This window comes from Myxine glutinosa, chromosome 8 (genome assembly GCF_964187855.1).
Source record: "Myxine glutinosa chromosome 8, kmMyxGlut1.1, whole genome shotgun sequence".
NCBI lineage: Eukaryota > Metazoa > Chordata > Myxini > Myxiniformes > Myxinidae > Myxine > Myxine glutinosa.
Window position 1 is genome coordinate 47,242,276 of NC_136268.1, and position 12,537 is coordinate 47,254,812.

The 12,537-nt window shown below is 41.1% G+C and overlaps 1 protein-coding gene across 3 annotated transcripts in view; it reads left to right on the plus strand.

The window, feature by feature from the left end:
• Positions 1-11,331, plus strand: part of GAS6 (growth arrest specific 6) — a 79,964-nt gene extending 68,633 nt beyond the window's left edge. For 2 of the 3 annotated variants that reach the window (XM_078783223.1, XM_078783222.1), the window contains exons 11-17: positions 1,369-1,524; positions 1,629-1,812; positions 2,228-2,388; positions 5,267-5,377; positions 9,715-9,805; positions 9,906-10,083; positions 10,877-11,331. In XM_078783223.1, coding sequence (XP_078639349.1) covers positions 1,369-1,524; positions 1,629-1,812; positions 2,228-2,388; positions 5,267-5,377; positions 9,715-9,805; positions 9,906-10,054 — 852 coding nt within the window. In that variant the 3' untranslated portion in view covers positions 10,055-10,083; positions 10,877-11,331. Of the gene's footprint in view, positions 1-1,368; positions 1,525-1,628; positions 1,813-2,227; positions 2,389-5,266; positions 5,378-9,714; positions 9,806-9,905 lie in introns of all 3 variants that reach the window. The other variant, XM_078783224.1, reaches the window with a different exon arrangement.
• The last annotated feature ends 1,206 nt before the right edge of the window (positions 11,332-12,537 follow it).

Consider the following 12,537-nt stretch of genomic DNA (forward strand, 5'->3'; position numbering starts at 1 on the left):
AATTTTCCAAAATAACCAAAATGCGAAAACAAAAATGCAGCGATATACGGCAGAGATACTGTACTTGCATGGCAAGATAACCACGTGACCAGAACCCACCTGGTGGCGGCTGGCGTAAACTCAAAATAACCAACATGCGAAAACAAAAATGCAGCGATATACGGCAGAGATACTGTACTTGCACGGCAAGATAACCACGTGACCGGGTGGCGAAAGCTCGTAACTCAGATCTCGGCTCGCATCTCAAAGCAATAAACCGCCCGAGCGACGGCTCGTATCTCGAAAAACTCGTAAGTTGGGGCACTCGTAAGTCAAGGTTCCACTGTATATATATATATATATATATATATAGTATATATATATATATATATATATATATATATATATATATATATGAATGAATAAAGTGCTGCTCCCTGCTCCTACAATATTTATCTATAGTGACACAAAATAACCGTTGTCCATCTCTCCATTCTTATTACTAGTGAGGTACCCGTGCTACGCACGGGTGGGAGGCCAGAAGCAAACAGACAATGTAGAAACGGCGAATGCTAAAGCATGAAACCAATAAATTCCACATTCCTGTAGCACCTTCAGTCGCACGTCAGACATGGACAGCAAGTTCGTGAAGGACTTCCATGAAAAACGTACCTGTTCGCAAACAAACGGGTACATTTGTTCCATACCCAGTCAATGGCGAATCATCTGCATATGGCGATCCGCGAATTTCACGTTTAGAAAGTAGAAACCGTCATAGCATTTCGTCATTCACTTGAACTCGATATCTCTTTTTTTTAAATTCCAAACAGCATAACTCCAATCACAAATTAAACATCATTAATATAAAAAAATTAACTTTTAACAACATTCGTGACATAAACAAATATTTAAATCCTGATGTGAAGTACCGTATGGTTGGGTGAATACAATTACGAATTCAAAATCGTAATTGTATTCACTCAATTCCAATCATCAATTGATACTTTAACAAAATACTGTTTTATATGAGGGTTGTATTGGGATATTATCAAACCAGCTCATTGCTGTAATCTGTCCACTTCCGCATTCGCGGCAGGTTCATAATTCTCGCCAAAATATAAACAGTATTTGTAGAATTTCAATAAAAGCCACATCACTGTTCATATCGGTAAATATTATTCCATCGTGTTTGGAAAAATTGTAAAAATTGGAAAATTGGAAAAACAATATAGCATATTTTACTCCAGGGGGTCCCAGGATTACCCACCCAAAATATTGTTGCGATCGGTTCAGCCGTTTTTGCGGAACCTGGGAACAGACAGACAGACGGACATTTGGTGAATTATAGTAAGATAATCCCTGAGCTAATTAGCATGCCTTTGTTTACAGGTGGTGGTGGAGCGGTTGCGCAGGCAACTCATCGTGAGGGTGGCAGGAGAAGAAGTGATAAACATAAACCGACCAGATGATGCACAAAAAGGCACAAGTAGGGTAGAGATCGCTCTGGGTGGTCTCACAATTTCCACTCCATCGCTCATTCGCCCAGTGAGTAATGCTTCTGAGAGAATTTATTTTCCCCAATCCTTGCATTTCTTGTTAAGCACACTTTCTTGAACCCATTTTGGACTCGGTGCATACTTGTTTCACAGCTCCCCTTACGATTGGACGGATGTATGCGACATCTGAGCCTCCTAGAGCAAGACACGAGCTGGCTCTCTCAACACATTTCTGAAAATCCATCCCAACAATGCTTTTCTGCAATTGAGCTCGGGGCCTACTTCTCTGGCTCAGCCTATGTCCATCCGAGGCAGCAAAACTACAGTGGAGATGTTGGTAGGTCCAGCTCACTCGAGTATCAACAAATTGATTCCCTCCAGTTGTATCATCACATGGTCTTCCTTTAGTTATACGGTCCCCTTCTTTCTTGAACTCTGAAGCATTATGGCCAGAAAATTTTTCACTAGGCCAGCTTCCTTGATTGTTTTCCTCCTCTTCCCAAAACCTGACACTTGATGGATGTGGAGCGAGACTGCAAGGTTCCAGAAACTGGACCTCTGCATGAAATGTTATTGAAGAAATTATTTATTCATAGAGAACGGGTAGATGATGTTTGGTAACGATGCATTTCTCTTTGTTTCTTAAAACTGCATGGTTTTGTATAAAAGCTTATCGGGTAGATGATCTGTGTCATCACAGCCACATCTGCATTTGGAGGTTTACTTCTGTGCTCTTTCTTATTGCTTAACAGGTGATGTTTGCGAGTCCAATCCTGCTTGGAACTTGCAGCTGGCCATGGACTTTCGGACCATGCAGGCCAAACCTCATTCCGGACTTTTGTTTGCATTGGTGCAAGGAAGTGAAGTCCCGCTGAGCCTGGCCCTGCAGCCGACTGATAGAATAGCAATGCAAGTACGTGTTTGTTCATGGTGCCTGCTCATGTTTATACTTGCACGCATTTTTTTTTTTTCCATACATGATCGAGAGATGGTAGTGAACAGCTGTTTTAAAGACCTGGAGGGAGGAATGGGACTGAAGAGAGTCTGGGAGTATGTTCCAGGGGTGGGAGAAAAGAGGAATGAAAGAGTGAAGGTGAGCAGAGAGTCTTGATTTTGGCATTTTCACAAGAAGAGGGTTACTGGCAGATCTTGTGCGATCTGAAGGAATAATTGGGGGACAGAGCACAGACAGCTGGGGGAGCTAGGCCGGAGAGGAGTCGGTAGAAGACAGAAAGACCACCAAACCTACCTGCGGTGGGCGAGTGAAAGGCCCTCAGAGTTAGCTTCATCGCGGGAGATTCCAATGATTCTGAAAGCTTTGGCTTCAACAGCGTGAAACCGAGCTAGGTGTGAGGCAGGAGCACCAGCCCATAGGGGAGGGTAGCATTCCATCAAGCTGTGGATGAAAACCTTGTATGTGGAGAGGAGCTCAGGTGTGCCAAGGAAGGACTTCGCATGACGGAGGATGCCCAGTCGGCGACTTGCTTTGGAGGCCAGCTTTGAAATGTGGTTTTCCCAGGAAAGATCATGGCAGATGGTGAGACCCAAAAGCTTGAGTGACAGAACTTCTTGGAGAGGATTGTTGAGAAAGTAGATGGGAGGGTTGTCCAGACGGTTGTAAAATTTTTGCATGGTGTTCTTTTGTGGCTTCCGGTAAGTACTTCTTCCACTAGGGTCTTCATTTTGTGGGTTGTCAGGATGGCCTTGAGGTATGCGCTTGAGCTATCTAGCCTGGAGTCGAGTCTCAGCCCAGCTATAAACAGTCATCCTGGTGTTTCACAGGCAGGGTGATTCATCAATATGTGTGTCGTTCCTCAGATGGATGTAAAACTGGGTGTCCCATCTGCCAGCATTAGTTGATAGACGTTAAGGATCCCATGTTGTGATTCTCAAAGAGTAGGCGAGCTGTCACCAGCACCATGAACAAATTGGAACATCCTGCCCTAAGCAACAAGGGGAACTGCAACAGAGGCACAGCTGCGCTCACAGTAGATGATGCTACCCACAGCCATGTGCTGCATATTAAGGAATGAATAGAAGATAACAATTTGTATGTTTGGATGTATCATCGAATACAGTAGTACTCTGTAAGTCGGGATGGGGAAAAATGGCGACCCCATCTAATGTGTACAAAATGATATGCTGAAGAGGTACTATAGAGTGAAGTCATCAGCTTTTTATAGCCAGACCTTTCATTCTCGAACGTTTTCATAACTAACAAGGATGAAAAACACGCAAAAATACATCACTGAAGTACCAAATCAAAAGATCGCAAAATCACTGAATTATTCATCCACCGAGTTGTTGATAAATGTCATCCAGCCTAGCACAATAATGGCTGTAGCAATTACAATCATTCCAACGGAAGGAAGCGACATTATATCTTGGCTATTGCACCCATACCAAAACAAACAAACAAACAAATAAATTTGTCACATTAAAAAAAAATACAGCACAGCCTGTTGAACACAATTTACACATGCACAGAGTGAGAAACTCTTCAGTAAGACTCACTGTCTGCTGTAAAGTCTGCCGTGGATTGCAAGGCCTCATCGATTGTAAGGTACGACAAAATGTGTAATTTACGAAGGAAAAGGGCCCAGAACAGTCTGCTGATACTTTCACTGGGGTTAACAAGGGGTCATACCAGTTATTGAAAAGAGCATTATAAATTTGTCTTTCCATATACCGTGCACGTACTAGTGTTCAAGCAAATCGTGCAGTACCTCCTCCTTATGTAAATATATGTGATAATGTGACCCCTTTATAAGGCGTCTATTTATTACACTTACACAGGGTAGGGAGGGTGGAGAGAGAAGAAATTGGAACAGAAGGGAAGAGGATAGGAATGTAAGTACTGTATCTCTATATTGTGTATGTATAGGTAGAGGTAAATTGAGGAAATTAAAATTGAGGAAAAGAAGAGAATGTAGGACTGTATAAGAAGGAAAGGAGTTTTTTTTTTGTTTGTTTTTTGTATACAAGATCGAGGCTCGTGAAAGAGCTAACATTAATCACACAGAAAGACAAACCGACACATAAAACATATAACATGGGGAGCGGTAGACAAGATGGGGCGAGAGGGGGAGGAACGCAAAAGTTTGGATATAGGGTTATGAGGAGTTTTGTGGAGTTTTGGTTAGAAGGGGAGGAAGATTGGGAGGATATAGGGTTATGAGGATAGAATCGAAGGGAAGGATCAGTGAAAGGAGAGAGGGTAAAGACAAATTCTGCCATGTTGGCGTACAAAATTAATAGATGACTCAGAACGGGAATGTCAACAGGTAACAGAGCGTCTGAGTGGAGACAGAAGTGACGGGAATTCTGGACGGGATGTTAAGGGAACTAGGAGGGGACTTGTATGGGATGTATCATTGGGGGAGTGGAGGTGTCGACGGGCAGGGGCAGGGGGGGTTCCCATGTAAACGCCCCTCAAAATAATTTACTGGATGATGTCATTTGCATCCAGATAAGAAAAATAGGTTGATTTCCTTCCTACCTTGTTTGGTTGTTTTTTGGGGGATTCCACCCCAACCTGTTTTTTTTAAGTTTTTTTTCATTTAAAAAAAAAAGTCTTTTTCTGAATTGTATCTATATTATCCATTTGTTTTTTGGATTATGTGTTTATATCAATTTGTGCATTTGTGTTTTTGAAGCATTAGGACTGAAATAACAGATACATCCCTGTCCATATTGCTAATATAGCAACCCCCACCCACTGCCCCCCCCCCCCCCCCCCCACCACATCTCCAATATAACCGTGGTTGTTCTTATTGGCCCATGGAATGCAGGCAGTGCAAATAACAACAGGCAATGATCTCTTGCTGAAGATTACATGGGTACCGGATGCCACGTGGCATTCACTCAATCTTTCATTATCCTCTGGCCTGCTGTCCTTGAAGGTAAGGATTGGTAAAATGATGATAAATTATTGGGTGTCACAAACGAAACACCACATGATGATATCTGTTGGTTACTTATTTTAATTTTCCTACAACAGTGGATACATTTCCTTATTTTGGTTGACTTCGCGATTGTGTTACAACGGACACTCACAAATCCTTTCAAGTGTATTTTATATGTGTAGTTTTTGAATAATAATTGATGTATTACAGCCAAGTTTCCTGCATAACCTGCTCATCTCGGTGGTCTAAGTGTAATAATTGCATCGGTGAAAATTTATTTCATTTTGTTTTAACGCTCTTGTTTTGATGCAATCTCAGTACAAATCTCTCTCAGAGCCGTAAACACTGGATAAGTAAAACGTTTTATTGCATGATGTCTTTTGTGATTGCGTAAAGTGCCAAGTGCATTGTGTCTGCATTGGTCAGCTTTGTAGTCATGTGCACATATATGTGTGTTGCCCTCTATTGACTGGATCCTTAAAATGTACAAAAATCCTTATTAGATGAGGTTCATCGTCGCAGGTAAAGAATGATCTATTTAGATTTTTCCACATTATACACCAACATTCCACATGATAAACTTGTGGTGGTATTGGACAGAGCAGTAGATAAAGCTATTACCAGACAGAGTAAAGTGCACATTACAGTCTATCAAAAAAAGCACTCAGATCTGTAAAGGAAAGTCCATCTTCATGTTTTTCAAAAAATAAACTTAAAGTATTCAATTTCTATTGAACAACAGCTACCTAGTTTTCAGATTCATTGATGATTTACTGGCAATTAATTTTGGGTTCATATTTCATCAACTTCACGATGACATCGATCCAAAAGAGCCAGAATTAAAAATGGAAAACCAAACTCAGAATTCATTTTGCATTTTAGAATCACAGATCAATATTAATAATATTAAATTTTACACCAAATGCTTCCATTTCATATTGTTTGAATGCCTTCATTATGGGACGGAGACATATCTAGAAAGCTCTTATATGGTGCAGGTAAATGGGAAATAATCAGGACACTGAGAGCAACCACGAATAGCAGTGAACGTATCGATGGATTGAAACAGCTGGTGAGACATATGCTAACAAAGGGAGTCACATATTAAAACTTGTGTTCTTTAAGGTCACAAAATGGCACCAAATGGAAGTAGAGGATGAGAAAGGAAGTTGCATTGCCAGGACGATTAAATGTGTGGACATAGCTGAGGTCATGGATCATCTGATGTGGACACATGGCAGAGGCTGTGGATTCACCGTTTGGAGAGATTCTTGGCAGAAAGGGTCGAAACCTCAATGAAGGACTGAGCCCAGCTGATGATCCAGGCAGTTGGGAAATTGTTGGAAATATAAATAACTGTAGTTCTAGTTTTCCTATAAATAAGTATACTTCTTACTTTCGGCATTCAGTACAACTATATTGAGATGTAGAGGGCGTTGGAGAATTGGTATCATTTAAAACATAATTTCATTTTCCTCACCCAAATAGAAAGTGTGTGTGGTGTGGTCTGTGAGAATTCTTGTAAATCTACTTTTACAGATTACATGATAGTTTGCCATTCTTTACCTGTTGTATATTCTTGATTCGGTTCCATTAGTGCCTAGACCAGCACTCGGTGGAGTGCATACCACTGCCAGGCTGAGCATTTTGTTTTGTAGTCCACTGATAGGGCGGATCAGTATCTGGAACTTAACCAAAATGTAACTGCCTTGTTATTGACATCTGACCAAGTCATCCTCCTAGTTCTGTCATAATCTGTCCACAACTTTTTGAAATATGATGCGATGTATCGTTTTTGGCCCTTTCTCTCAATGGTGAAGAATCACTTCGGAAATTTTAAAAAGCTCTCATATCTGGATCCGGATTAGGATCTTCACCAAACTCGAATCGATTCGTCCTTGTCACCCACCCATCGTGTTCACCAAGTTTCGTCCGAATCTGTCCCCAATTTTTTGAGGTATCGTGAAATACAGACTTGGCATTTAATATGGAATTGTTTTTTTCTTGACTTGGGTTTACTTTCTTAACTCAGTATATCAATCTGGTGAGTTTCTTTTACACTTTGGTGATTTATTTGTTAAAAGAACCATGTCACTGATTGTCTGTCGCAACAAGAAGTCAACAACAGGTTTATAATCACAGGGAGCGTGGCAAAATGTACGGACAGGTGCATTTGATGATTGGCTTCACAGTTGGGTATACAAGGGTTGTTGCGTTCTGTATTAGTGGAAAACAACTGCTGCACGTCTCCAAAGGTTATTGCTGCTTCCTCTGGAGATTGTCCGTCAACTCGACTATGCTGTTTGTCATAGAGTGGTGGCTTTACGAAATTACGGCATGAAACAGCGTGCTATTGCTCGGCAGTATGGCATCACTCAAGGTCAGGTGTCAAAGATCCTGAAACAAAATGCTCAGAGGGGTGTCCCTACTCCAATACCGAGGCCAGGACGTCCCCGCAGAACCACAAGGAGGGATGATCGCCAGCTGCACCGGTTAGTCCGCAATGGCCGTACCAAGTCAGCTAATCAGCTTAGGGCTGAGTGGCAGCAACTGACAAATGTGCCTGTATCCAGAAGGCTAGTCAACCAACGACTGGTTCAAGCAGGCTATCGTGCCAGGCGTCCCCTGAGAAAGCCACGCCTGACCAGACAACACCGCCAGTGCCGATTGCAGTGGGCCAGAGAGCACTGTCAATGGCAGCCAGGACACTGGAATCACGTGATCTTCAGTGACGAGTCTAGATTTCTGGTCTATCGTCAAGATGGCCGCGTCCGAGTGCACAGACAAGTGCATGAAGCCTACAACAAAGATTGTATAGTGCCAAGAGTCCAAGCTGGAGGTGGTAGGGTGACCGTTTGGGCTGCTTTTCATGCAGGGGGCAAAACTGACCTGGTTGTTCTGAATGGAAACCTGAACCAGTTCAAGTACAGGGCCAATTCTGGAAGAAACATTGCTTCCATTTGCTCGTGCAGCCTTTCGAGGAAACTTTGTCTTCCAAGATGACGATGCACGGCCTCATCGTGCTCACATGATACAACACTTTCTTGCTGACCGTGGTGTAGAGCATATGGAGTGGCCTGCCATGTCCCCGGATATTAATCCGATAGAGAACTTGTGGGCAGAATTAACGCGTCAAATTGACCACTTGGACCAGCAGCCGACCTCTGTGTGTGAATTGCAGCAGGCTATTGTCACTGCATGGCAAGCAATTCCTGTCCAAACCTTGGCAAATCTCGTGAACAGCATGCCTCAACGTGTACGTGCTCTCCTGAATGCTCGTGAGGGTTACACGAAGCACGGAACTGTAATTTTACTGTCCGTAATCCCAGTCGTAATTTAACTTTTGTTTTTGTTTAAAAAATTTTTGGCTAATGTTCAAAATAAAGAGATACTTCTGGAAAACGTACAGAAGTTTAACACAGTACTGTCCATGAATTGAGTTCGATATCAGTTCACATCACTTTCAAGGATCAATTTATTTGTTTCGAAATGTCAAATGTGGTTTTTGTTTCTTTTGAAGGTCACATTAACAAAATCTAGAATAATTTCAACATAATTCCAATGAACTTTTGGTTCCAAGACATCTTGAAAAGTAAGTTCACCCCCACAAAAAAAATATTCCATATTAAATGCCAAGTCTGTATTGTGTATATCGGTTTTAGCCCCATCACTCAATGGTGAAGTCACTGAAAAATTATTTGATCCGGATCCAGATTCGAATCTTCACCAAAATTGACCCAATTCTTCCTGGTCACACCCCTAACCTGTCCGAGTTTCATCCGAATCTGTCCATAACTCTTTGAGATATCCTGCTCACATCCAAACAGTGGTGAATACATAACCTCAGTCCACCTTCTCTGGCGGAGGTAATTATTTGCAAGATCAAACTAAATATACCATCTGGAACATAGCTAGATGGGGGCAGGAGGGGAAAGGTGTCATAGAACATCCTCTTCTTCATAATGGATGTGAAGCTGGCTGTCCTGTCTGCTTACACATCTGTGGATGCTGAAGTGCTTCAGTTGCCTTTATTTTTATTTTTTTGTTCGAGTAGGCATTTTGTTTTGGAACTCTATCCAAATTCCAAAGTCACTGCAATGAATGGGCATGACCTTTGAGTCGAGTTTTGCCTTCCTATGGATTATCCTGGATTGCAACTTCTTTGACAGCCCCATGAAGCCCCTTCAATTGACTTTTAACATGAGATGAGATGAAATCAGATCAGATAGATTTTGCATTTGCCTTTTCCATGGTTGCAACAATGTGAATAAGCAGTCTTTTTTATTATGAATGTTCGCCAAGTAATACTATCTTATGCGTACTATCTTCATCAGTTGGACTCGAGAAGTCTCCAGCTACCTGTACCTTTGCTGTATTCAAAACATCCATCCCCTCCAGTGCAAACGTTCTTCGGCGGCTTCTCAGGTTTTAATCCATCTAATTCCTCATTTTTGCCCTCAACTCCTCAAATATCTAATTCTACTGCATGTCATATTATAATATAAATAATACGATGTTCCTGCAGATGGTGTTCCAATAGAAGCGACACCAGTAACATTCCCATTCCACGGCTGCCTTCGCAACGTTGTGCTCAACAGCGAGGAAATCGAGTTCCCTGCATCATCTTCCCCAAAAGTTACATCCCATTCGTGCCCGACACAAGGGCAGGCGTAATACGCATGCACATTCTCGGGCCTAAAGTTGTACGTGACTCTTGCTGCATGTAACTTGTGAAACTTGCCACAAATGCATCATTGGATCACAGCATCACCACCTGCTTTTTGTTGAACCATAATGTGGAGGCAGGATTTAGCTCATGTACTCGAAGAATCAAAATACATGGAAAAACTCATGGATTCAAAGTTCCACCTTTGGGATCTTGTAATGAAGAATGCCTTTGGGCTTTCCAAAGTAATGGTACCCATTGAACTTGTAGTGGCAAGACCACACTGATTTATATATTACAATACAGAGGTCATCCACATATTACATACACAGTTGAAAGGAAGTGGACGGGTTCATAAAATAAGTTGAGAAAAGGGAGGATAGGGAACTAAAAGAAAGGAATGTAGAAAAGTGGGTAGTTGGAGGGGGGGGGGGGGGAAGGGGTGGGTGATGGAAGAAGAGATAAACAAAATCCCACCATTCAGCAAATTATATAAGTAGAAGGTCCCATGCAGAGCAAGAAGTGGCCGTGTTTGGATTTGAATCTGGAAATATTTCAATTTTTAGTTAATTTGTATATTTGATAGCAAGTGTTTTTTTTTGTGGTGGTGGTAGTAGTAGTAGTAGTAGTAGTAGTAGTAGTAGTAGTAGTAGTAGTAGTAGTAGTAGTAAAAGCTACCTTGGTTAATGTGCATCTGAACAAGCCCTTTGCCTCAAATGAATGCAGACAGTTCCTGTGGCATCGTATCGAGCTCGGTCTGTTTTGATACACTATAACTTCGGCGTAACAACGTAGTGTTACTGTGATGATGTCATCTGCTTCTGTTACAGTTTGGCTTCTTTAGATGGTGAGTGAAAACCTACATACGAGTGTGGTCGATTGAGAATATGACGAGATATCTCCGCACCGGTTGAGCCAAAAATGGTCACATTGACTGTTTTTCGTCTTGCAGTAAACCACGAGGCCCTTTCATTTTGCTTAAAAAAAAAACTCAACCAATTGTTTCAATGCTTTTAATCGATCGCTCGTTGCTTGAGCAATTGTGTTGTCTATTTCTAAGAATTATTGTGTAACCATTAAATTGTTGGCTTTTATTTTCTATAATGGATGACTGCCCAATTTGATGTACTTTATTTTGATTTTGCCGTTCTTGCATGTTAAGCTTTGGTCTTATTTTATTACTTTTTTACATGCACTTTGGTGAATTTGGGTTAAATATTTTGTGCTTTCACTACAATTTTAAGTTTATTTTCAATAAACGTTGCCAAGTCAAAGCTACAGCTTACCAGTTACACTTACAGCCTGTTGTATTTTGTAGAATGGGGACTGTGTGGGTAAGTCCTTGGTCTCCTTATTTAATGCCACTCCCCTAGAAATAATCTTTTCCTGGTTTCTACTGTAGCACCAGAGATGTTCCATCATGCAAAATCTTTCCGAGACACTTCTCAGTTGTTTTGCTTTTTCAAAATACAAGCCTTTTGGTTGTGGTAGAATGGATTATAACTCTTCTACGTGGGCAAGAAATCCAGTGTGCTACCTTACACTGAATATAGTTGAGTAAGCACCTGGACATGATTGGCATCTGCCATAAAGCCAAAGCACAGGAGCCTGCTCATTTCTTTCGAAATTTGTCCATTTATTAGGGATCAAATCCTTCCAGGATGGATACCTATTGTTTGTTCTGTTTTATTTTTATTTTTATTCTGCTGCATTTTTGCACGTTTATTCCCTTTTAATTTAATTTTAATTCCCGTTTCATTTTCTCAACAACCATTTGTCCTATTGACACGAAATTTTCACCGTCTTATGCACCCACTCATGTGGAATTTTTACTGATAAATATGACTTCATATGTCACGTGGTACAGGTGCCATCTTAGAAAAAACATTTGGACCTCTATCTCCAAAACCACAAAAAATTGAAACATGGCTCATTATAAAGAACTCCGCCTGGAGAATAAGTGTTATTGACCATGATGTAATCAGTTGCCTCATTATGACGTCATTAATTGACAAGTACAATGCTTTATCCGATCAGTTTGAAATTTATTGAGCGTGTTCTACGCAAAAATATTCGAGAATGTAAATCGATGACGTCATAGGTCACATGGTTTGGCAGCCATATTGGATTGAACATAAAGATTTCTTTTTTTAAAGAAACCTCCAGAACGAGTGACCAAATTGACGCGAAACTTCATGCACATGATCAGCAGGACTTGGGAAATATAGGGTGATCGTGAATAAATCAAAGGTCACATGGTATGGCAGGTATGATTTTTTTGGAAGAGTAAACATTTAAAAACAAACTCCTCCAGAAAGGCTGGACAGATCGAGTGTAAACTTCACACACATGTTCCACTAACCTTGGGGATACCAGTCTGTTCACGAATAAATCATAGGTGACATGGTCTGGCAGCCATGTTGGATCAAATTAAAATAAATAAATAATTATTTCTTTGAAACCACCAAAGCTATTCAAGTCAGACTTTACA